Source organism: Ipomoea nil, unplaced genomic scaffold (genome assembly GCF_001879475.1).
Source record: "Ipomoea nil cultivar Tokyo-kokei standard unplaced genomic scaffold, Asagao_1.1 scaffold0222, whole genome shotgun sequence".
Classification (NCBI taxonomy): Eukaryota; Viridiplantae; Streptophyta; class Magnoliopsida; order Solanales; family Convolvulaceae; genus Ipomoea; species Ipomoea nil.
Genome location: NW_017616650.1, coordinates 1,081,408 through 1,106,855, shown reverse-complemented (window position 1 = coordinate 1,106,855; position 25,448 = coordinate 1,081,408). Strand labels below are relative to the sequence as shown.

General features: G+C 29.9%; 2 protein-coding genes across 4 annotated transcripts; one reads left to right on the top strand and one right to left on the bottom strand.

Annotated features, from left to right (window-relative positions):
• Positions 1–2,035: 2,035 nt before the first annotated feature.
• On the bottom strand, positions 2,036–21,206 carry LOC109193497 (3-ketoacyl-CoA synthase 5-like). Of its 2 annotated transcripts, XM_019344343.1 has the most exons (3): positions 21,177–21,206; positions 3,261–4,098; positions 2,036–2,842 (listed from the first exon to the last, which is right to left on the bottom strand). In XM_019344343.1, exons 2-3 carry the CDS (start codon positions 4,027–4,029, stop codon positions 2,133–2,135), a joined length of 1,479 nt encoding a protein of 492 aa, XP_019199888.1. In that variant the 5' UTR covers positions 4,030–4,098; positions 21,177–21,206; the 3' UTR covers positions 2,036–2,132. The 2 variants fall into 2 exon arrangements, with proteins under 2 accessions (XP_019199888.1, XP_019199884.1); XM_019344339.1 differs by lacking the exon at positions 21,177–21,206 and having other exon boundaries at positions 3,261–4,223.
• Positions 21,207–22,201: 995 nt separating this feature from the next.
• On the top strand, positions 22,202–25,001 carry LOC109193511 (serine/threonine-protein kinase ATG1t). 2 transcript variants are annotated; one of them, XM_019344361.1, is made up of 9 exons: positions 22,202–22,501; positions 22,950–23,067; positions 23,183–23,241; positions 23,891–23,955; positions 24,051–24,144; positions 24,233–24,313; positions 24,424–24,526; positions 24,614–24,672; positions 24,819–25,001. In XM_019344361.1, exons 1-8 carry the CDS (start codon positions 22,244–22,246, stop codon positions 24,664–24,666), a joined length of 831 nt encoding a protein of 276 aa, XP_019199906.1. In that variant the 5' UTR covers positions 22,202–22,243; the 3' UTR covers positions 24,667–24,672; positions 24,819–25,001. The 2 variants fall into 2 exon arrangements, with proteins under 2 accessions (XP_019199906.1, XP_019199900.1); XM_019344355.1 differs by having other exon boundaries at positions 22,203–22,501; positions 24,415–24,526.
• The last annotated feature ends 447 nt before the right edge of the window (positions 25,002–25,448 follow it).

Here is a 25,448-nt window from a genome sequence, read left to right as displayed (position 1 = left end):
TCGACCGAGTAATGGCGTCCAACGGCTCCGTATCTTAATTAGCCATGAAGTCGGCCATCAAAGGCCTTCAAGTCGGTAGAGGAGGAGCCACTATTTAAAGGCTCCTCCATTCTTGTAAAAGGACAGACGATTGAACACCCAAAGAGGGGAGAATACCAAAAGAGTTCCGAGTACTAACATAATCTCCGAAATAGACATACATTTTATCGAAAGGTGCACCCGCCAGCCAAAGGTTGTGTTGGACCTCCTTGGGCCCAAAAACCCTAAAACCATCATACTCCATAATAAATAAATTTATATTAATATTTAATTATTTATATAAAGATACAATTAATTGTATTAATTAATGTAATATTAATAAATTATTTTAATGCTTGTGAATGATCTAAATAAATATATAATTATATAAAAAAATTCAACAATTGTTCTTAGCATAGTTTGTTTTAATAGGGATAACTTAAAAAGGTCAAGGGTTTAAGTATTATTAGCAACAATACTTTAAAATATTAATACAATACTCAATTACACAATTTATTTGAGGGTAGGCCCGACGGGCTAGGCCCGTTTTAACAGCTAATACAAGTAAAATAGGTTGGGCCTAACCCGATGGACTAGCCCGTTTTAATCAATAGCGGTAGACATAGTCAAGCGACTCTCATGGTTTATTTAACCTAATAAGTAGTAAAATTCTACTCTATTTAGGTGTAGCTTCAATCATTATTCCATGGACCATGGTTCACATAATTGTATGGACCATAAATAAAAAAATATACATTTTTAATATACTAAGGGTACATTATTTTATATAATGTACATTCAGTACAAAAATAATGTACTTTTAATATATTAAAAATGTACATGATATTCATGATCCACACAATTGTGTGGACCATGATCCATGCAATAATTTGCTGTGTTGCTTGGCCAAGCCACCCTTGTGGTCTATACTAGTGACATTTCATCGAATACTACTTAGAATCCACATCTTCACATTCTAGCATCATATCAAATAAACGTAATCATAATTCTCTTTGAATTAGCTAGACATTGTCACAATTGAATAGCCAAAATTGACGAAGAATTAATGAAAGCATCTAAACAATAAATAAATAAATTGCAATTGAAATGAACATTTAATTTTGATTCTGGAAATATGAAGATCAAATATGAAATTGAAGATTGAAAAGCAACAATAACTTCCCGAGGTGCATGCCATACGTGGTTCATTGACCAACCAGCTTCTAGGCGTTCTAGCATTATAATAATAATAATAATAATAATAATATATATATATATATATATATATATATATATATATATATATATATATATATATATATAGATGTTTTCATCTATATATCCTTAGCTTGCAATGCAAATTAAAGCAAAGCACCGATATGATCCATATATTGCATGCCCCCTGTGTCTGTGTCAGAGATGATGATGAGTGTGCACTGTTATATATATTTCATTCCACCAAACATATATTCTTCTGACAGATCAGAGTGAGTTCGATAACCACAAAAATAAAAATAAAAATAAAAATAAAAATGAAAATGAAGGCAGAGTATAATTTGTATTCACTCAAAGTTTAGTGCAGTAAGCTACATGCCCCCATTCAAAACTATGAACTAACACTATTTATTTATTTATTTGGTATTTAATAATAATTAAACATATATAAAACAATGATATATATATTCAGGTAAGTAAATAGTAGTACAGTGTTTACAGTGTATAGAAAGGAGGCCAGACAGGACTAATTACTAATTAGCTCACTCATGCATACAGTATGTATGTAATCTATCTCAGCATGCATACATACAATTACTAAAAAGCTAAGGAAAGATTAATTAGCTCAGCTCCCTCACATCTTTAATTATACGAATAGAAATCCGAAGCAAAAAAAAAAAAAAAAAAAAAAGACAGAAAATAATACCAAAACACAACTGATTGATTCACACTTCACATATTATAATATATATATATATAATGGTGTTCACATACCTACTGCATAAGTATCTAACAATTTATATATGTTTTGCAATTCATCTATCCAGCTTCAACAACGCAACATCCATACATACATATACATATACATATATAATATACACAGTATGTGTAGTTTTTAATTAAGAAAGTGGGATTGGATATTTGTGGATGCAATCGGCCCATGGACCCTTTTGGGCCTCGCCTAAAATGGGCCGAATGCATTGGAGGACCAAACTGTTGCATTTGGGCCCAGTTCCCATACCCAACTGCCAAACTTTATCACCTTTCTTCACTCTTTCTTTAGCTTCCAAGTAAGCCAACTCATACCACAAAGATGCAGAAGATTGGTTTCCGAACCTATACAACGTCATCAAAGCCGCCTCCATATCTATATCTCCCAACTTCAACCTCTTTGCAGTTTCCCGAACCACCGACTTCCCGGTCGCCGGAAAACAGAAATGTTGTATCGCCGACTTGAAATTCGGGACATATATCTCTGTGGACTTGTCTATAAACTTCCTCTTAAAGGCGGAAGCCAGAAACCGGAGTATTTCAGTGATGGGAAGAAATTTGGCCCCCAGAATGGGGATATGAGTTTGCAGAGTTTCGCCGGCGACGAACAAGACGTCGCCGTTGAGCCTCATACCGGTGAGACCTTCGGAGTCCTCATCGCGGATGGCCGCGTTGTAACGCCTGTCGTCGAACGCCCCTTGCGTCCTTAGACTCCATAGCAGCTTGTATTTCGCCCCACTCTTGGCTTCCCTTTTGTTGCTCAGTAACACGGCGGCGCCGCCCATCCGGAAAATACAGTTCAGCACCAGGAATGCCTTCTCCTTTCCAGGATACCAACCTGCACTTTCTGACATTAGTTTTATGAAATATAAATGCATGCATATACCAAATTTAGATTCATCCAGTTTGGTAAATGGCTTTTAGCTGATAGTTGTTTGCTGATTGTGTTAATTAGAAAGATATAACTAGTTAATAACATTAGCTATTGTAAAAAAATGATTGGTAAATTAGCTGTTTGGTATAATTTCTTTCTGAAAAAGCTAATTGAAAAAGTTACTTGGAGTAGCTTTTTGAATTTTAACATTTTAAAATTGCAAAAAGCTAATTAACCAAATATTGATATTTTAACTAAATAAAACAATTAATAGTGGTCGAATAAGCCAAAATTGATTTATTGGCCAATTTTTTACCAAAACCGGGCCTCATTCTATGTAAATTTCAAAAGGATATGATAAAGATGAGATAAGCTTAATTACCGGTTGACAAGATTTCAGTGCTGAGAATAACAGCGTTACATCTGCGGTGAGTTTTCATGATGTTGCGGACCATATCGACGGCGAGTGTGTTAGCACTGCAACCCATTCCGGTGAGGTTAAAGGTCTTGACGTCAGCTCTCATAGCAAATTTGTTGACGATGATGGAGGCGAGAGAGGGGTCGGGGCAAAACCCACTGCAGTTAACCACCAGGATATCGATATCCTTAGGAGAAAGCTTGTTGTTTGAGAGCAGTTGTTGGAAAATGGGGAAGAGGACCATGTGGACTTCATTAATGGCATCTTGGGGGCCTGATCTTGCGGGGATGAAGTGCAGAGCTGGAGGCAAGTAAGTCTGCTCACTTAAACCAGAGAGATTCAAGATTTTTTCCATGAAAGCTACGCCCTTGCTGTCAAAGAAGCCCCCCATCATTTGGATATGCTCCAGGAAGGAGGAGAAGGGGATTCTGCAAAAGTTTGGAGGCTTGAAACAAACGTAGTCCACCACGTACACCGGAGAAGAAGCACAGAGACAGTAAGACAACGAAACGACGACCAAAAGGACAGATGAAAAGGTAAGAAGGTGGTAGAAAGGATTAAGCTGGTGTTTTAAGATGATTAAATAAGATTCTATGAAGAAAAAGAGTATGAGAATTGAGAGATTGAGAAGGCGAAGAAGAGTTGAACGGAAATGCTCCCACAGAAGAAGGTTGTCGGAAACCGCCGCTTCTCTTGGCTTTTCCGGCTGGGAGAGTACTACTGCAGGCTCCATTGGGGGGATCGGAGGATCGAGGCCGACGGTACGCGCGCTACGGTGATCTATCCACAATATAATAATAATCTAATAATAATAATGGAGTGTATTAGAGAAGAGAATGGAAGATTAGATAGATGCTCTGTTTGTTAGTTGCATATATTATATTATGTTTCATGCAACACTACTTGGTACGAAATAGGAATGGTAGGATTGGTATATATAGATCACATAAACATATATGCAGCATTAATTAGCAATATCACTACAAATGTAACTTTTTTTTTTTTTTTTGGTGTAGCACATAATTTCTACAGTCAGACACAATGACTAATCCCTATGCTGAATTATAGGTAAGACTGCTTCATACTCAAAATAATCAAGAATATAATCTTTGACATTTAGTTAGGATGGATGAATCATTTCACTCAACCATGTCCAGGTTAAAATGAAACTTTTAATTACATACAATGCATGGCATGGATATTTTTAATTCATTAAAGTAAAAATAATTGAACACAAGGTTAACAAAAAAAAAAAAATTATTGGATTTTTGTTGATTTGAATAGGGCATGTTTACCAGGACTATGTGGTCCAATGGTACCCGGGTTGGACTTTCATTTAGAAGGTTGTAAGTTCGAGCCTCAGTGGAGGCGTTATTAGCTCTTTGTGTTTCAGTAGGTTGAGAAAGTATATGAACAGATACTACGATCTAATAGAGCTAGTAGCATTCAAAAAAAAAAAAAGAATAGGGCATGTTTGCTAGGACAACTTAATCATTTAAGATACAATACTGAGTGTACATTTATGCACGGACATTAATTGCGTACATTTCTTATCTGTTGTTGATTATTTTACGTAGCTTTGTTATTTTGATTTGTCTCAATTTTTTTCTTACAACTAACATAACAATAATTTCTAACAAATTACTTAATTATTACTCAGATGTAGTAACATTCTTTTTTTTTTTTTTTTCATTGCATTGTAATTTGGGTGATATAAAATTTACCGTATCCAATCTCATCTCAACAAATAAGAAGGCTAATAATACATTTTTTAAAAAATCTTTTCGTATTCAATGGGATGATAAATTCCAGCTTTTGAGCAAATAAAATTAGGTGCAGTGGGTACTGGGTAGTCTGGTCGTCCTTCCCTCATGTGTGTGTATATATATATATATATACTAGTTCTTTTACGCGTGCGCGAATGAAATAATGTTCAATGATTATTTTTAAATAAATATTTCAAAGTATATCAATGCAATATTATATCGGAGATGTTCATTCATAGGTAAATAAATATTAAATTTGTTTATTTAAATTGGTAATTTAAAGCATATAAATCCAAGATAATATATGAGAGATTGATTTTATTGTCACTAAAATAAATGTTTACAACTTTGTAATAACACTAGTCTAAATTAGATACGCATCACCAAAACGCACCATTAGGTATAAATAAAAGCACCACAAAGTGTTCGGAAATACACCATTGGGGTGGTGAGTTATATGGTGTATTTTTTGGGTGTGTTGTGTGTTTTTTTGGTGTATTTGTGCATTTTATTGCTGTGCTTTTTCCTAACACTATTGGTGACACTGTTGGTGTATTCTGTCAAGCGACCGATATAAATGACACTATAATTACCATAACACCCCCCACTTATCAAGACGCGTTTAAATCTTCAAATCTTCCTAAATTAGCCGCTGCCGTTAGATTAAGCATAATGGACGATGCTGATATGGCGACACCTCCGCACCTAAAGCCCCTGTCGCATTTGAACTTTTTCCCCTCTCTCTCTCTCTCTCTCTCTCTCTCTCTCTCTCTCTCTATATATATATATATATATATATATATATATATATATATATATATATATATATATATATATATATATATATATATATATATATATATCTATACAAATCTAATAAGAGCGAATAATGTTAGGCTCTTAACTGTAACAAAAAAAATGTCGGTACTAATTGTTTCTTAAAATGAATGGTTCATATTATTTTGATTTTAGTATCTTTTAATGATTTTCCTTATTTACCCTCTATTATATTATTTTCTTCCCTTAAATAACCCTAAATTCCGTTAGTTTAAACTTTAGTAACGGAATATTCCGTTAAATATTTATTATTCTTAACATACTCTTAATTTATATAAGGTCTTAGGTTCGAACCTCATCCTAAGTATAGTTGGCATAATTGTTAAACATATGTTATGAATATGTTAAAATGTATTAAAAAATATATAATATAAAATTTAACATAAACTTTGGTCAAATAATTAGCTCGACTAAATACATAGTATTCAAAGTTGAGCATCAAATATTATAAATCAGGAACTACTTTAAAATCATTTGATTTTCTTGAATTTTTTATTAAAAAAAAAAAACAAATTTAGGTTAAGTTTTTTTTTTTTTTTTTTTGGTTTAATTAATCTTCTTCTGATTATTTAGAACAAAACTTAATATTTCAATTATGCTTTTGCATTATTGGAATGATTTAGGTCATTATGGTATTAATATTTTTTGTATATTTTTTTTATAATGGTACAATTGTACATTACTTTACTAATATTATACTATTATTTTTTTATCGGACAAAATTGTTCTTACATCATTGTTAGACCTGCGCGGCCTAACTACAAAGTTGTTAATCATAAATACAATTACACATTGACTCTAAAACGGTAGGATCATTTTCCAAATAATTGACAATGTTAACATCCTACTAGCTTCAATTGAACAAGTTTACACATCAAAATTTTATCAATGCATGAAAACTTCTAAAGAAATTTGTAAGTTAATTTATACTATATCATTATATTAATATCTATTGTAACCATATATTTTGAATTATTTATTATCATCCTCTATTGACAGAAATTGTAGCAATTGTTATGGACAAACTCTCAAAACAATTTGTCTCAACAAGGAATAGAAATTAAAAAAAAAAAATCATTGATTTCATTATTGTTGAAGAAAAGTATGTTCGAAACTTTATTACTCTTATTAATTAAATAAATTAGTAGCTACAACAAAAAATAATACATATGCATTTAATTAATTTAGAATTAGATGTCTATTATGCTTTATTTAAAAAAAATATTCATTATAAAAAAATTTAAAAGAAATATAATTTCATTAGTTATATTATCTTTATTTTCTACAATTCAAAGATTCCTTACCTTCAAATTTATTAATTTATTATATTTACTACATTGTTCATTGTCTTCTTTTTTACATTATCTTGTAATTAAATATCAAAGTTATAATACAAAACATGGTGTGTATATATATATATATATATATATATATATATATATATATATATATATATATATATATATATATATATATATATATATATATATATATATTTATTTATTTATTTATTTACCAAGTATTTTATACAAATATAATAAATATTAATATTTTGTTCAATACTTTCACATGATAACCTACGACACACATCTCACAACACATGAAACATGTAATAAAAAAACTACCACTACTAAATATCAATAGGTGTTTATACGCTAAAGAGTTCATATTACAACTAAAATCTCAATCATGTACACAACAAGGCAAATCTAAAACTTCATACACCATAATCTCATTGCATGATAAATCTCTCTATGCTGCTACCAGTAACCTAATTGCACATGACACACTATCAATTAAAAAAAAAAAGACATGTACTGAAAATGAAAACAATAACAATGCTACCCAAAAAAAGAATTAAGAAGAATTAAAAAAATTTAAACCAAAAGTAGTATTTATTTAGATTATTGCTTTAAGACTAAGTATTTAGACTAGCGTTATTACAAAGTTGCAAACATTTATTTTAGTGACAATTAAGGGTGTGTTTGTTTGGTGGGTTTTGCCTATAGGAATGAATATGAAAGTGATTGTTGTTGTTTGGTTGATAGGTTTTTAGAACACTACAATGGGTTTCGAATACCCCATCAATTGAAAAACCCATACCCAAATACAATAAGGGTTTCATTCTCTTATTCATTCTCAAGTACTACTATTAGTAACCATTCTCATTCCACCCTACTACCAAACATGTTAAATATTTTCACCAAAACTCATTATCATTACCAAGTATTTGATACCCATTCCAATTCCGATTCCTATGTGCGAACCAAACATATCCTAATTATAATCAATCTCTCATATATTATCTTGCATTTATATACTTTAAATTACCGATTTAAATAAACAAATTCAACATTTATTTACTTATGCATGAACATCTCATATATAATATTGCATTGATATACTTTGGAATACTTATTTAAAAATAATTATTGGGCATTATCTCATTCGCGCAAAGCGCGTAAAAAAACTAGTATAGGAATAAGGGTCAAATAGGCCATCAAACTGCACACAATAATGCAATTAGGTCACTGAACCTAAAAAAGCTACAATTAGATCTCTAAACTAACCATTTTTTTTGTAATTAATCTAATTTGTATGTTTTCTAGGTTGCTACACTTTTAATTTAAAATATTTATTATTTAAAATAATTATTTAGAATTAAAAAAAAAAAAAAAAACAATAAATTGTGTCACCGGCCAAGGATTCGTCTCCATGGCCGGAGACATCTTCATCTCTGGCCGGCCGAGTAGAGACGAAGACGTCTCCGGCCATGGAGACGAATCCATGGCCGGAGATCGACGATCTGTTATTTTTTTAAAAATAATTTTAAATAATTATTTTAAATAATAAATATTTTATAAAATATTTTAAATTAAAAGTGACCTGCTAGCAACCTAGAAAACTTACAAATTAGACTAATTGTATAAAAATGGTTAGTTTATAGATTTAATTGTAACTTTTTAAAGTTTGATAGCCTAATTACATTATTGTGTGCAGTTCGAGGACTATTTGACCCTTATTCTATATATATATATATATATATATATATATATATATATATAATCATAGTGAAACTTACATTCAATGTATAGTACGGAGTAGTATTTAGAGGGTCTATAGATCCTATATATCCTATCTCCTTCAATTCAATTTAATCCCATGTACTACAGATCAGATCAGCCAATTTGGTTATGTGGTATATTAATATACTAGTTTTTTACGCGCATTGCGCGATTGGGATAATGCCCAATGCTTTTTTTAAATAAGTACTTTAAAGTATATTAAGACAGGATTATATGAAATTGTTCATGCATAGATAATTGAAGGTTGAATTTGCGTATTTAAATAGATAATTATTCTCCCAAATGTTGAGTCCCCAACCCCAAGGGCCCCCCACACTCCGACCCGACAGAGTATTGTGGGAAGTTGTAAATCACGGTGACTCAATGGTTCAGCAGACAGGGCCAAATGCTGATACGCACAAGGAATCTGCCCACTTTGGACATAATTCCCGCACTGCCGCCGCCGAGGTTCAAACCTTCGTCTCTTCTCCCAAATACTACCCACTAAACCATTGAGCTAAGCTCGTGCGGGTTAAATAGGTAATTCTAAGTTTACAAATGCAAGATAATATAGTCAAGATTGATTATAATTGTCAATAAACTAATTGTATAGGTATCGTTGAAACCAAATAGGAGACATAAGGGAGAACAAATAAAAATTAGGACATAAAATATTAAATATATACTAATATTGTTTGAGGAGATTCCGACATTAGGATTTGTGGTTAACTTCTATTAAGACTTTAATATTAGAATAAGATTAATGGTGTAGTTATAATTCTATATTAGACTTTAATATTAGAATTAGACTAACGGTGAATTAACGGAAAAGTTAAATGGATAATGATATAATTAAGGATAAATTAGAAAATCTTAAAAGAAAAAATTAAAACCTGAACAATATGAACCATTCATTTGATTTAATAATTTGGCGGTCATTTTTTCTACCCAATGTTAATAATTAAATAAATTCGCTGGTCAAATCCGCTAGTATAATCCGCTAACGTTAACCGCTAACTGCTGATTGTCAAACAAGGACATTGCGAGGTAGTTCTCACTTCAATTTGTTGTGTGATTTGAATACTCTCGTTGTCACAAAATCTCTCAAGTAGTTAATATGGTTGACTCTATTAATTATATTTTTTAATTTTTTCATGGTATTAATAAAATACTTGGTAAATAAATAAATAAATAAATAAATATATATATATATATATATATATATATATATATATATATATATATATATATATATATATATATATATATATATATAGCATTATTTTGTATTATAACTTTGATATTTAATTAGAAAAATAGTGCACAAAAAAGATAATAGATAATGTAGTGAATATAATCAATTGATGAATTTGAATTTAAAATTTTTAAATTTGAGAAAAATAAAGACAATATAACTAATGAAAATATTTCTTTTAATTAATTTATTGATAATTAATAAATTTTTTTTCACTGAATAAAGACATTGTAAGGATAATGTAGCGAATATAATCAATTAATAAATTTGAATATAAAGAATTTTTATATTGAAGAAAAATAACGACAATATAACTAATAAAATTATTTCTCTTATTTAATTGATTGATAATGAATAATTTTTTTTTTGAATAAAGGCATTGTGGACACATAATTCTAAATTAAAGAAATGCATACGTATTATTTTTGGTTGTAACTACTAAATTATTATTTATATAATTTAATAAGAGTAAAATAGAGTACTAATTATGCCAACTTTGATTAGGATGAGGTTCGAACCTAAGACCTTTTTTTATTGAAATCAATGAGTAAGTTAACGGTAAACTAACGGCAATTCTTAAAATTTTAACGGAATTAGTAACGGTGTGTGGGTATTTTAGGAAATTTTAGTGTAAAATTTAAATCTGATCAATCTTTTAATTAATCTGAGCCATTCATTTGATTAAAATCTGTAACCGCCATTTTTTCTACCTATTATAGGCCTAACTCTCTTGGGCTCTTATTAGTATAGTAGATTTAATTGATTGATAATGAATAATTTTTTTTTTGAATAAAGGCATTGTGGACACATAATTCTAAATTAAAGAAATGCATACGTATTATTTTTTGTTGTAACTACTAAATTATTATTTATATAATTTAATAAGAGTAAAATAGAGTACTAATTATGACAACTTTGATTGGGGTGAGGTCCGAACCTTAAGACCTTTTTTTATTGAAATCAATGAGTAAGTTAACGGTGAACTAACGGCAATTCTTAAAATTTTAACGGAATTAGTAACGGTGTGTGAGTATTTTAGAAAATTTTAGTGTAAAATTTAAATCTGATCAATCTTTTAATTAATCTGAGCCATTCATTTGATTAAAATCTGTAACCGCCATTTTTTCTACCTATTATAGGCCTAACTCTCTTGGGCTCTTATTAGTATAGTAGACATTCATTTGATTAAAATCTGTAACCGTCATTTTTTCTACCTATTATAGGCCTAACTCTCTTGGGCTCTTATTAGTATAGTAGATATTGTACTAAATGTTGTTACTTGTTGATAATAATTAAAATCTGAATACATAGCTTAAAAGTAGATTGCGCATTATTTTGTATATAGAATAAAGTGTAGTATAATATTGTTGGTAAATGTATGTATTTATTAGAGAAAAATGATCAAATATGTCCTTTAATTTTACAAGAAAAAGTAATTAAATTCTTAAATTTTGAAAAGGGAAAATTGCATTTTTAGTCCGTGAGTTATACCTAAGTGTCGACTCAGTCCCTGAGTTATGACCGTATCCATTTTTAGTCTCTCAGTTATGAACGAAGTGGCGCATTTGGTTTCTGACCGTTAAAACTGACGGAAAAAATAAAAAATATTTAAAATTTGAGGGGTAAAGTAGGAAATTCACATTTTATTCTCTTTCTTATATCAAAATCACTTTCACAACATTATTTTTCACTTCTTAGCCTCTTATTTCAATATTGTTCAATTCTAAAAGCATTTCAATAACTTTAGTATGACTTGTTAGGAACCTGGCTCTCGTATAACAAACGTAAGACTTAGCACAAACAAAGAAACACTTGATCATTGTCTTCAGACGTGTGACACACTATCCTATCAATTTTCAATTTTCTTTACTAAGCAACAAAGATAATCAAACCAGAACTTTTGAGATAGAAAACGATGTCAAATTTCTCAGGTTGCTTTTATGAGAAATTCACCAATGGAATAACTTGAGATTTTTAGTATGTAAAAATGTTTCATATAATCATATGCAATAGTCAATAATCGTTTTTAGAAGTTACAAAAGTTTTTAGAATTTTCATAACTGAGTCTTAGGTTTCTCATTCATTACTCTGATTTTTAAGAAGACAGAGGAGGTGATGGGTATATAAATAATATAATTTTCATATATTTTCAGGATATACGATTCTTGATTAAGTTACTCCAAAGCTTACGAAAGAATTTTACGTACTAAAATTCTCAAGTTACTCCCTTTGTGAATTTGTCATAAAAAGAGTTAATTACCGAAATGGTCCCTTAACTATAGTGAAATTACCAATTTGGTCCTTGACTATTTTTTTGACCAATTAAGTCCCTCAACTTTAAAAGTCTTAACCAATTTGGTCCTCCGTTTGTTTGACCGTTAGTCAACTATTAATTTGGGACCAAATTGGTAATTCGCTATAGTCAATGGACCATTTTGATAATTAACTTTAATGGTGGGAAATTCGGTTCAGTTTTCTCGAACCGAACCGTACCAAACTAGTTAGATTCTATAATATACCAAACAACTGAACGGTAATAGATTCTTGTATACCGAACGGTTCGGTAAAAACTCGAACCGAACTGAGTTGTTCGGTAAAAACCGAACCGAACTGAATACCGTTTGAACTTTGGATTGCTATTTTGTTATATATTATACTTTGGATTTGGAATTTGTAAACACCATAACACATAATATATAACTTTTGATAACAAACCATAAAGAAATCAAATAAAACATTTACAAGAGATACCAGTGAGAATATGAGTTGAACGACAAAGCACGCAACAAGGGACTTGGATTTACTTTTTATTTATGTATTTATTATTATTGTTATTTTAAAAAAAAATCAAACAGTATTCGGTTCGGTTCGGTTCATTTTTTACCGAACAATTCGGATCGGATTTTTATCGAATCGTTCGGTTGTTCTGTATATTACCGAACCAACTAGTTCGGTTCGGTTCGGTTCGAAAAAACTTAACCGAATTGCCCACCCCTAAAGTTAATTACCAAAATGGTCCCTTGACTATTGCAAAATTACCAATTTGGTCCCAAGTTAACGGTTGACTAACGGTAAAAAACAGAGGACCAAATTGATTAAAACTTTTAAAGTTGAGTGACTTAATTGGTCAAAAAAATAGTCAAGGACCAATTTGGTAATTTCGCTATAGTCAAGGGACCATTTCGGTAATTAACTCTCATAAAAATAACTTGAGAATTTTAATTAATATCTTCTTGTATTTCAAAAGTTATGGTTTGATTACCATTATGTTTAGTAAGGAAAACATAAACTTTTAGGATGATGTGTTTTACATGTTTGAAGACAATGATCAAGTGTTCTCTTCTTTGTACTGAGTCACATATTCCTTATACGAGACTCATGTTACTAACAAGTGATACGAAGATTATTGAATTGTTTTTGGAATTGAAGAACCTTGGAATAGAATGCTAAGAAGTTGAAATTAATGTTGCAAAAGTGGTTCCAATATAAGAAAGTGAATAAAATGTGAATTTCCTACTTTACCCCTAAAATTTTAAACATTTTTAACTTTTTACGTCAATTTTAATGATCATGGACCAAATGCGCTACTTCGCTCATAACTAAGGAACTAAAAATGGATATGGTCATAACTCAGGGACTGAGTCGTCACTACCATTATAACTCAGGGACCAAACTCGTAATTTTTCCCTTTTAAAAATGTACAATTAAATATTCTAATTTGTCTTTTCAAAAAAAAATTATAATTTGTCAAAATTAGTCAAATAACCATGTTTACCTGTTACGAGTAAAATTCTTCCAAAACGTTAAACCTCAATCCTAAGGGCCTCCCACACTCCGACCCGACAGAACATTTAGGAGAATCTGTTTCGGGTAAAATTATTGACATTGATCATCGTTCACCGCTGTTAAATCGCCAACGAAAAAAAAAAGACTACCGGTCACCTTCTCCGAATACTGGTCATCTTTTCCATTAGAAAAGACGATGGCCACGTTCTTTTTCAATGACAATGGCGATAAGCAACTGTTCATGGACACTTTAGGTCCATTGGCATTTAATTTCTTTCCAATTGATGTCCTTTCGTCAGAATACGGTTAATTGAACTTTAAATGAAGGGGTAAACTCGTCCTCTGCCTATGTATTATTTCTCGTATTTCTCCCTTGTATACGTGATATATATGAAGATAATCTCAGTCGAAGCCTTAGAATGTTCCTCGTCGTTCTCTATTGTGCATTCCTCCATTATTGAAATGTTTTTAAGATATAGTAGCGAAATACTAAGTTAAAATTTGCAGTTGCGTAAAATAATAAAAGAAAAGTTTAAATTTGCAGTTGTGTAAACATCATATGAAATTAAGATGGTTATGTATGTAGGGCAGAATGAATTGAAAAACTAAAGGTGCAGTGTAGGTGTATGTAGGGCTTAGCATTTGCATTCATGTCCACTACTATCTAGCAACAGCTGGAGGATTGGAATGGCGCTGCAGACTGCAGTGCATATATGAATGCTTGCCCAGTAGGCAAGGGATTTTTTCTACGGAACATTATTATTGCACATGCGCTCAATTCTTTCTTTGGGCTCAATGCCCCGATGCCGGCCTGTATTTATTACGGAGTATTATTTATTTAATATTGTTATTCTGAAAATTAAATGGTGATAATCAACATTTTACTTTCACAAGACCATAATAATATTGTTAACTATAATAACAATAACAATAATAATAATAATTGCAATAATAATAATGATAATAATTTCCACTGACAGTTTCATATATATATATATATATATATATATATATATATATATATATATATATATATATATATTTATTTATTTATTTATTTATATTTCAATTTTTACTGACAAATTATTGTGTGAACGATGGTCCACATTGTATGGATCATGAATATCAAATACATTTTTAATATATTAAAAATACATTATTTTTATATTGAAAGTACCTTACATACATATATAATGTATCCTTAGTATATTTAAAATATACTTTTTATTGCATGCAACCCCAAAGTTCATAAGTTTGAAATTAATATATGGCATAGTTAGGCGGCCTAATATTTAAGATTGTTGATGTGCGTATTGAGGACTACGGAGACAAAGATGCGTTATTCGTGGATTCATCGGATATTATCCAACAACACTCTCCAACTTAATTGACGTGAAATAGGCTTAGTAACATTAAGATTGTATTCTCGAATTATTAGTTCTCATCTTTTATTGATTACACACTTAATTCGATAGTATTTGGAAGAAAAAATCAATGTTAGAACTAAGATTGTGATTTTGGTCCTTAAAGGTCAATTGTATATTGCTACATCTAGAGTTAGAAATCTCAAAGGTCTAAAAATTTTGATCCGTGGTGACTCTAAAATTGTAATTCAATTACTATTGTAGTTTACTAAGTTCTTAAAAATTTGTAATATTAAATATTATGTACTAAATTTTTAATATAGTTTAAGATTTGTAGTAATCACCCACCTTAAATATTATTTTAATTGTAAATATATTTATGTTCATAATTTTATAATAGGAATTCACACATAATAATTATTAAATAACAAAAATTTTATATATGAATAAACCTCATATAGAGTATATTTTTATAACATATTTTCCGTGCATCGCACGGGACAAATACTAGTTTATTTTTAAAATCAACAACTAGCTAGATGCACCATATATATATATATATATATATATATATATATATATATATATATACCATCTACAATACTAATAAGAGCCCAAGAGAGTTAGGCCTATAATGGATAGAAAAAATGGCGGTCAAATTTTTTAATTAAATGAATGGCTCAGATTGATCAGATTTTAATTTTTCCTTAAGATTTACTAATTTATCCTTAATGAATATGATTATCCTTTAACTTTTCCGTTAAATATTATCTTTTCTGTTAATTTCTGTTAGTTCACCGTTAACCTATTCATTGATTTCAATAAGAAAGGTTTTAGGTTCGAACCCCATCCCAATCAAAGTTAGCATAATTAGTACTCTATTTTACTCTTAATAAATTAAATAATAATTTAGTAGCTACAACAAAAAATAATACATATGCATTTCTTTAATTTAGAATTATGTGTCTACAATGACTTTATTAAAAAAAAAATATTCATTATCAATTGATTAAATAAGAAAATTAATTTCATTAGTTATATTGCATTTATTTTTCTCCAATATAAAAATTCTTTATATTCAAATTCATCAATTGATTATATTCGCTACATTGTCCATACAATGTCTTTATTAAAAAAAAAATTATTCATTATCAATAAATTAATTAAGAGAAATAATTTTGTTAGTTATATTGTCTTTATATTTCTCCAATGTAAAAATTCTTTACATTCAAATTCATCAATTGATTATATTCACCACATTGTCTATTATCTTTGTTGCGCACTATTTTTTAATCAAATATCAAAATTATAATACAAAATAATGTTATATATTTATTTACCAAGTATTTTATTAATACCATGAAAAAATTTAAAAATATATATAATTAATAAAGCTAATTATATTAACTACTTGAGAGATTTGTTGACAAAGAGAGTATTCAAATCACACAACAAATTGAAGCGAGAACTACCTCGCAATGTCCTTGTTTGACAATCAGCAGTTAGCGGTTAGCGTTAGCGGATTATATTAGCGAATTTGACCAGCGAATTATATCAACGGTTGAAAAAAAAGATATTTAAAAAAAGCTATTTAGATTAACATGTAAAATGACCTAATGGTATACATAATAATAATAATAATAATAATAATAATAATAATAATAATAATAATAATAATAATAATTGTTTTAAAAAATTACAAAATAACAAAATATAATTAAACCAATCATATTAACTACTTGGGGATTTATTAATAAAAAGAGTATTCAAATCACACAACAAATTGAAGTGGGAAACTATCTCGCAATGTCCTTGTTTGGCAATCAGCAATTAGCTCTTCAATATTAGTATATATTTAATATTTTATGCCCTAAATTTTATTTGCTCTCCCTTATGTCCCGTATTTGGTTTCAACAATACCTATACAATTATTTTATTGACAATTATAATCAATCTTGACTATATTATCTTGCATTTGTAAACTTAGAATTGCCTATTTAAATACGCAAATTTAACATTCAATTATCTATGCATGAACAATTCCAATATAATTTTGCATTGATATACTTTAAAGTACTTATTTATAAATAAACAAAAAAAAAAATATTGGGCATTATCCCAATCGCGCAATGCGTGTAAAAAACTAGTATATATATATATATATATATATATATATATATATATATATATATATATATATATATATATATATATATATATATATATATATATATATATATATATATATATATATATAAAATAGAGATCAAATGTGGTAATAGGCTTCAGATACAAGAAAACTTTATTTTTAAAAATGCGGTGATAATTTAGTCTTTTTGCATATTGATCAAACTTAAGGTGTGCCGTTCTCTTTTTTAAGGTGCGTCAGTTCTTCAGTTGAGAACTTAAGGTGCATTTTTTGTTGAAACTTTAAGGTGCTTCAGTCTAAAGCTTTATGTGCGTCTTTTTATACCTTAAGATGCGCCGTTTTCCTTCTTAAGGTGCGTATATTTAAAGCTTAAGTTGCGTCGCTTTTCTAGTTTAAGGTGTATACATTAGTCTAAAGCTTTAGGTGCGTCTTTTCATAATTTAAGGTGCGTCGTTTTCCTTCTTAATGTACGTATATTTAAAACTTAAGGTGCGTCACTTTTTTAGTTTAAGGTACATCAGTTTAAATTTAAGGTGCGTGGTTTTATAACTTATGCGTAATTTTATATCTTAAGATGGATATTTTGAGACAATTTATCATTTGCATGCATATTGACAGAAAGCGCATTTTTTTACAAATACTTTTTCTTGATTTGAGCTGTTAATTTAAATTAGATTAACAGCTCAGATTTCACCTCATCTTTCAGTTGGAGAGTCTTCAATATATATAACACGTTTCACAATAAATATCTATTAAAAAATAAGATTTACCCATCCTAGCTAATATTTATAGTTAGGACTTGGCATTTAATTTATAGATGGAATGCAGGAGTGAATGTTCAGATTACGTACGTGTATGTTCCGATCCACTGGACGAGAGAAACAGTGGGAGTGGTTGGGTGATAGATTGTCATTTAATTTATATATATGGATGCATGCCAATTGCAGGCTAGGCCGGCCCCGCATTAATTATGTGGTGTCCGGTGGTTGTGGCCAACAAAATTAAGTAGTTGATTGATTTTGAATTGTATCTTTTAAGCTCATATAAAGATTATGATCTAACAGGTAGGTTATACATATATGATTATATTTCTATATTGAAGTGTCAAATCTAAACATCAAGATCTATTACAACTAAAAAATATAATGTTATTTATTGGTGGTGTATATTTATTAACGACCAAAAACATGTTACAACTAGAAGATAAATACATATTAAAAAGAATTTCACTATTAGTTATGGATATAAATTTTGTAATTGCCTATAATGTATAAGAAGTCATTACTCATATAGAAAAAGCGGGAATATATATTATATATTTTAATATGCATGGAAAAATGAAAAAGGGTAATGGGACAGCATGGTGGTGAAGTACGTACAAGTTTTGTGTGGACTGTGGCCAACACCTACATGTATCTCTATGCACATTGCATGTCTGCCTTGTTATTAGGCAATGTGTTTTCCTTTCATTTGACTTGTCTTCATCTGTGACAAAGCACAGCTAGTAATCAGCGGCGGAGCCTAAGGGGGCCGGCCCCCACCCCCCAAAATTCTTTATAAATATATATATGTATATATTATTATAATTAGAGATAAAAAATAAATAAATACTTTTTTACTCCCCTTATTTTTTGTTTTTTGTTTTTTTTAATAAACTGAAAATATATATTAAAGTCCAAATTAATCAAATAAAATGAAATGTTTTCAAAAAAAAAAATAATAAATTAAATAATCAAATCCTTTATTCTTTCGAGAAAATGGTCAAATAGACCACTATTGGGTCAATGAAGTCCAAAAATCAATAAATGACATGTTATTATATGTCATTTCAATTCCGGTGACGAATTCCGATCGTCTTCCACTGGAGAAGACTACCAGACGTGTAATAACATGTCATTTATTGGTTTTTGGGCTTTCCAATTTGACATGATTAAGGGATTAATTGCTCTTTTTTAAAGTTTAGGAACTTAATTGACCTTTAGATAAAGTTAGGGGTCTATTTGACCATTTTCATCTCTAAGCTGGATTGCTAGAGTATGTGGCTATGTGCATGCTTTCTTTTATTAGTTGATTAATTAATTAGTGATTTATTTTGTGTTTTTATTATTTATTTATTTACACTTTTAGAATGTACATTCGCTAACTCAAATTATTAGTTTTGGAATTGGAAAAACCAAAGTTAATATTAATTCTTTAATTTTTTTTTTAAATACTCGTGGTTCTTTACAAGTGAATCTAAAATCTCACCACCAAGATTTGAACCTATAACCATCCATTTAGATAAGTAACCAAGATGCCATCACACTACATGGTAGTTGACAAGTTAATTCTTTAATTCTTGATTATAAGTTTAGTCCTCATACCTCAAATTTTAAAATATTAAGTTAATCAATAAAATAAATATCAATCAATTATCTAAAAAATGTTGCCAACAAAATAATTAACATATTTTATCTGATAAAAAGGTGGCAAACAAGATTAAAATAAAAATACATTTATTAATATATTTTTTTGTATTATGTCAAATTATATAAAGTATCGATGCCAATCATATTTAATTTGTACAACAATTATGTAGTTCTTACATGATTACACAAATTATAATTAAAAATTATTATCAATAATATATTATACAAATATATATGGTATGCACAAATGCACAATAATATCAAGTATAATAAGTAATGATATTGACTGTCTTATAAATTTTTACGAAAATTTTAACTTCTCAAATGTAAATTTTCTGACTCTACCCCTGCTACTAACATTCCGATTAATCTTACCAATCATGTGGAGCTAATGATATTGGAACATTGGAATAGTGATACTTAATTACTCATATATCATAACCCCAATAATATTATTTCCAAATACGTACTGACACTATAATTATTATTATATTACGTGTTCTATAAATGGAAAGTTTGATTATTGTCATATTGTGTATGAGAATAAATAATTATAAAATTAATTAATGCGATGGAAGAGTAGTTGATTATGATATTATATTCAATTCTATCATTCTTCTCCCATATTATCCTGCAATGCATGCATGTATATATAGTCAACAAGCCAGGCCATACACTACACTTGTCCCCATTGACCAATTAATACCACATTAAATGCCAACTGGCAGCTGAGCTGATAACAAACTTTTATTTATTTTTTAATTCATTATATTTTTATTATTATTATATTTTATGTAGAATCAATTATTCATACTTAGATCGTATAGTATACAGTATAGTACTATATACATACGTTGATCCATTATTTTAAGTTACATATATATAATATAATCTCTGCACATAAACAAATACTTAGTATTAATCTTTAATTAAATAAAATTAAAACAAGCTTAGCTTCTACAAAATATTAATAATTATTGTGACAAAGTTATGGACTATTGTCCGTAATTAACGTACAAGTAGCAGGGTCGGTTTTTAAATTTTGGTGGCCCCGTTCTGGTAAATAAATGAGGTCCTACCAAAACCACAATCTTTAAATTTAATATTGTATTTAATAATAATAATAATAATAATAATAATAATAATAATAATAATAATAATAATAGTGTGCGCAAACTCGCAAAGTAAAATGATTTAAAAAGGAAGAAAAAAAACAAAAAAAAAAATATTATGGAATAAATTACAATTACAATAATAATAATAATAATAATAATAATAATAATAATAATAATAATAATAATAAATTTAATTTTTTTTTTAAAAAAGGGGAGATGTTCAAAGTTGGAGCAACACTCAAGTTTGAATCTGACCTCCAAGTTAAAATACAATAAGCAGAACTTTTGGTTTTTAGTATAAATTAAATATTGGACCTAAGTTTCGAACCTCTAACCTCCAAGTTAAAACATAATAAACACATATTTCTACCATTCCTCCAAGGAATCTTTTGAATTTAATTGAAAATTTTTTGTTTTTATTTCGAAATTCATTAGGTAAAAATTAAATCTTGGACCCAAGTTTTGAACTTCTGACCTCTAAGTTAAAATATAATAAACATGTTTTCCTACCATTCCTCCATACAACCATTTTAAATTTAATTGAAAACTTTTAATTTTTATTTTTAAACTAGCTAGGTAAAAATTAAATATTGAACCCTTTAAAATTTAGGGGCCCTCTAAAATTTGCGGGCCCTGTGCGGTAGCCCAGCTTGCACAGTCTAAAATTCGGTCCTGACAAGTAGAGTAGTAGTATTGAATTAATTAACAAAATAAAAAGTTATAAGAAAGGTTATAAGAAAGTAGGATTGGATGGGGAATGAGCAATCGTTATATCATGTACTAGGACACACAATGCATTACCGTCATGTCTAAAATGACATCGATTTTTATGTTAAGATTTTATGTATATTATGTTAAGAATTTATGTGTATTATGTATTATATTATACATTTATACCATTTTGTATATTCGAAATATGAATTTGTTTTTAAAGTAGTTAACGGTAAAAAAAGGGAAGCAGAATTAAAAAAAAAAAAAAAAAAAAAAAAAAAAAAAAAAAAAAAAAAAAAAAAAACAGATAGCAAACGACGCCGTATTCGATATAATTTGCCGGGGATGAGTATGATGGAGGAGCATTTGGGGCCTGGGCAACAGTGGGCGGAATGCATTGGATTTGGGCCGAGTTCCCATACATACATACTGCAAAACAAAACTTGATCATGTTGAAGCACCTTTGTTTGTTTGTTTAGCTGAATTAGATTATGTTGAAGCAGTGTATAGTAATGGAAGAGTCGGAGGTTGGAAGCATCGGAGAGTACGCAATTTTGTGTCGACTGGGCGGCGGAGCTGTATCGCAAGTGTGGAAAGCAGAGCACAAAAGGAGCGGCCAAGTGGTGGCGCTGAAGCAAATCCGCCTCTCCAACCTCACTCCCCACCTTAACAATTCTCTTCACTCTTCTCTCACCTTCTTGTCCTCTGTAAATCATCCAAACATCATTCGCCTTTTCCATTTCTTCCAGGTTATAATTACTTCCTCCCCTCCCCTCCCCTCCCCTCTTTATTTTCAATTCTCAGATACATACTATATTATTGTCCTCCCTCCCTCCCCCCATCTTTAATTAAGGAATTCAACTTCATGTCCCTCCGATCCCTTGTGTTGTTTGGATCCAGTTTTCAATTTTATGCGATCATTTAATGCTTTAGGAGAATCCCAACCGGCCGTCTCTTTGTGTTAATAACCTAATCTAACCTAACCTAACCTAACAGCTTTGCTTTATTTACTTCAAAATTATAGCATTAACAAACAAAGCATTTAATTAATTTGGGTCATTCCATGCCCGCATCAATCAATCAATCAATAATAGTCAAGAAAATTATTCTGCTTTCCTTAAACGCTGTATACATACAATTTACTGAATACTGATGGAAGTAAACAAACAAATTAAACGTCTTCGTTCCGATCCTCAGGCTGAGGACTGTGTTGTTATGGTATTGGAGTTCTGTGATGGAGGGAATTTGGCATCATACATTCACCACCATGGGAGAGTTCAACAATGTGTAGCAAAAGGATTTATCCAACAGCTTGGTATGTACACTAATATAATAAAGCCTTCTTTTTTTTTTTTTTTTTTAAATATATATATTTTACATCATCAGATGAGATGAGATGAGATGAATCTCACATACACTGGACACTGCAGGAGCTGGTCTACAGCTACTCAACTCTCACCGAATCATCCATCGTGACTTGAAACCAGAGGTGCTCATCTAGTCATCTCTCTCATTTCTTGTTTCTCAAACTTCAGCTAAGTTTATTATTATTATTATGTATGTGCATATATATTTTTAATTAGATATGTTTCCTTGCCACACTTTAGATCTTACCACAAGGGTAGAGACCGTTAGAACATTAAATGGCCTGGGGCAGGAAAAGTCGTATTTTTTGCAATAAGCACATGCATGTTAATGCATTACTAAAAGTACATTAGTACACAAGTACTACATGCATTCAATTCTGAAAATTGAATGAGTGGATGAATAATGATAAACAACAAAATAGGCTCGCTCATGAAGAATAAGTCAAAACACAGTTTTAATGTTTATTGTACTACACCATTTTCTGCTGCATTTATCTTTAAAATTTTCCGTTAACTTGTCTTGTTTTTTAGGTTAGCAATCAATAGTTGTTTAGGCAAAAACATTCTAAACTAATTTGTCTTGAAGACTTGTCTCCTTTGAATTATATTATAAAGAATTTATCTTTATCTCAAGATTTTCTGTTTTTTTTTTCCACCTAAAATAGCACACTGTTTTTTGGCAGCTAAAGAAACTTTGCAACTCTGCACAATTTCTTGTCTCTAACACTGCAAATCTCAAAATCACTAATTTTAAGGCTTTTAATGGTTCAGAATATCCTCTTGTCCTTCTGTGAAAATGGCCCAGTACTGAAAATTGCTGATTTTGGTTTGTCAAGGTAACTGCAACCAACAACCTAGCTAATATGGAATTTTGAGAGGGAGATGCTAAATTGCTGTTTCACTGATTTTATTTCGTTTATTCTGGAAGCAGAACATTAAATCCAGATGAGTATGCAGAAACTGTTTGTGGCACTCCATTTTACATGGCCCCTGAAGTTTTACAATTCCAAAGATACAATGAAAAGGTAAAAGCCTGACCGTTGATGACTTCTTTAAATGATACGGAGTAGTAATAAACTAGATCTGAATATCTGATCTTTCTTAGCTTGATAGGTAGATATGTGGAGTGTTGGAGCAATTCTTTTTGAATTGCTTAATGGTTACCCTCCTTTCTGTGGCAGGTCCAATGTTCAGGTAGCATCCATCATTGTTTACTTTTCTAAAATCTCCTCCTCCTATTTACATCTCCATTTTCTCCAGTTAAAAAAAAAAAAAAAATTATTTTCAATCTCCAGCTTTTGCAGAATATCAAGTCATGTACACGCCTTCCTTTCTCTGAGCTAATCCTTACCGAATTGCACCCTGACTGCATTGATCTGTGTTCAAGACTATTATCTATTGATCCAGGCTAGCATTCACTCTCCCTCTTAATTCCTTAATTGGAATCTTACACTTACTGTGTGTCCTTGTCCTTGTCCTTGCCCTGCCTGGCAGAGAAGCGCTTGTCCTTTAAAGAGTTTTATCAGCACAGGTTCTTGAAAGTATGATAAAAAGTAAGTAAGAGCTGAAAACCACTCCACTGTTATATGCTATACTTTCTCTCTATGGATACAGGAAAGTTGTCTAAACTTGCAGCTTTGGATGTTTTTATAAGATTATTCTTTATGGTGGATTGATGGTGCCATGAATTTCTTTACAGTGTCATATCCAAGAGAAGAAGTTTGATATTCAGAAGAATTTTCAGTACATTAGAACGATCAGATCAGTGGAGATGAAACCATGCCAGCCTGAATCTTAAATGGCTTGTTACTGTTAAACTAAAACTATGTATTGAAACCCCTTGGGTGCATAATAAACTTTTAACTTTGATATTGCTTAGTTATTCCCCAGTTTTGAATATAGCAATCATCTACCTTATCATGTCACTTAATGCTATCTTAACAATCTCTAGAAAGCATTCAAAAAAACAATCTCTAGAAACAATACTGCACTAGTTTAAAAAGTTTGGAAAAAGGGTCAAATACACCCTTCAACTTTATGTAAGAAGTCAATTAGACCTTTGAACTTTTGAAAGTTGTAATTACACACATTAACATATTAGTTTAGTGCATCAAGTTTCAAAACCCTAATAGTGAGTTGCAATAACAGGTCAATAATGCTCCGACGAAGGCAACCATGCTCACCCAAACATGATGATTTCACGTACGGCGTAGATACAATTCATTTAAACAATTACCAAATTAAACTAAGCTAATTACTCAACAACACTAAATGAAATTGAAAGCTCTGTTCGTAACCATCACAGTAAGTTAGCAATTCGATAATTGTT

What these genes read in the sequence shown, in the direction of transcription:
- LOC109193511 (XM_019344355.1), top strand. Translation starts at nt 22,244, where the DNA reads ATGTTGAAGCAGTGTATAGTAATGGAAGAGTCGGAGGTTGGAAGCATC. An exon ending in GCCTTTTCCATTTCTTCCAG is followed by an intron (nt 22,502 to 22,949) that starts GTTATAATTACT and finishes TCCGATCCTCAG; the next exon opens with GCTGAGGACTGTGTTGTTAT. An exon ending in GCTGATTTTGGTTTGTCAAG is followed by an intron (nt 23,956 to 24,050) that starts GTAACTGCAACC and finishes TTCTGGAAGCAG; the next exon opens with AACATTAAATCCAGATGAGT.
- LOC109193497 (XM_019344343.1), bottom strand. Translation starts at nt 4,029, where the DNA reads ATGGAGCCTGCAGTAGTACTCTCCCAGCCGGAAAAGCCAAGAGAAGCG. An exon ending in CACTGAAATCTTGTCAACCG is followed by an intron (nt 2,843 to 3,260) that starts GTAATTAAGCTT and finishes CAGAAAGTGCAG; the next exon opens with GTTGGTATCCTGGAAAGGAG.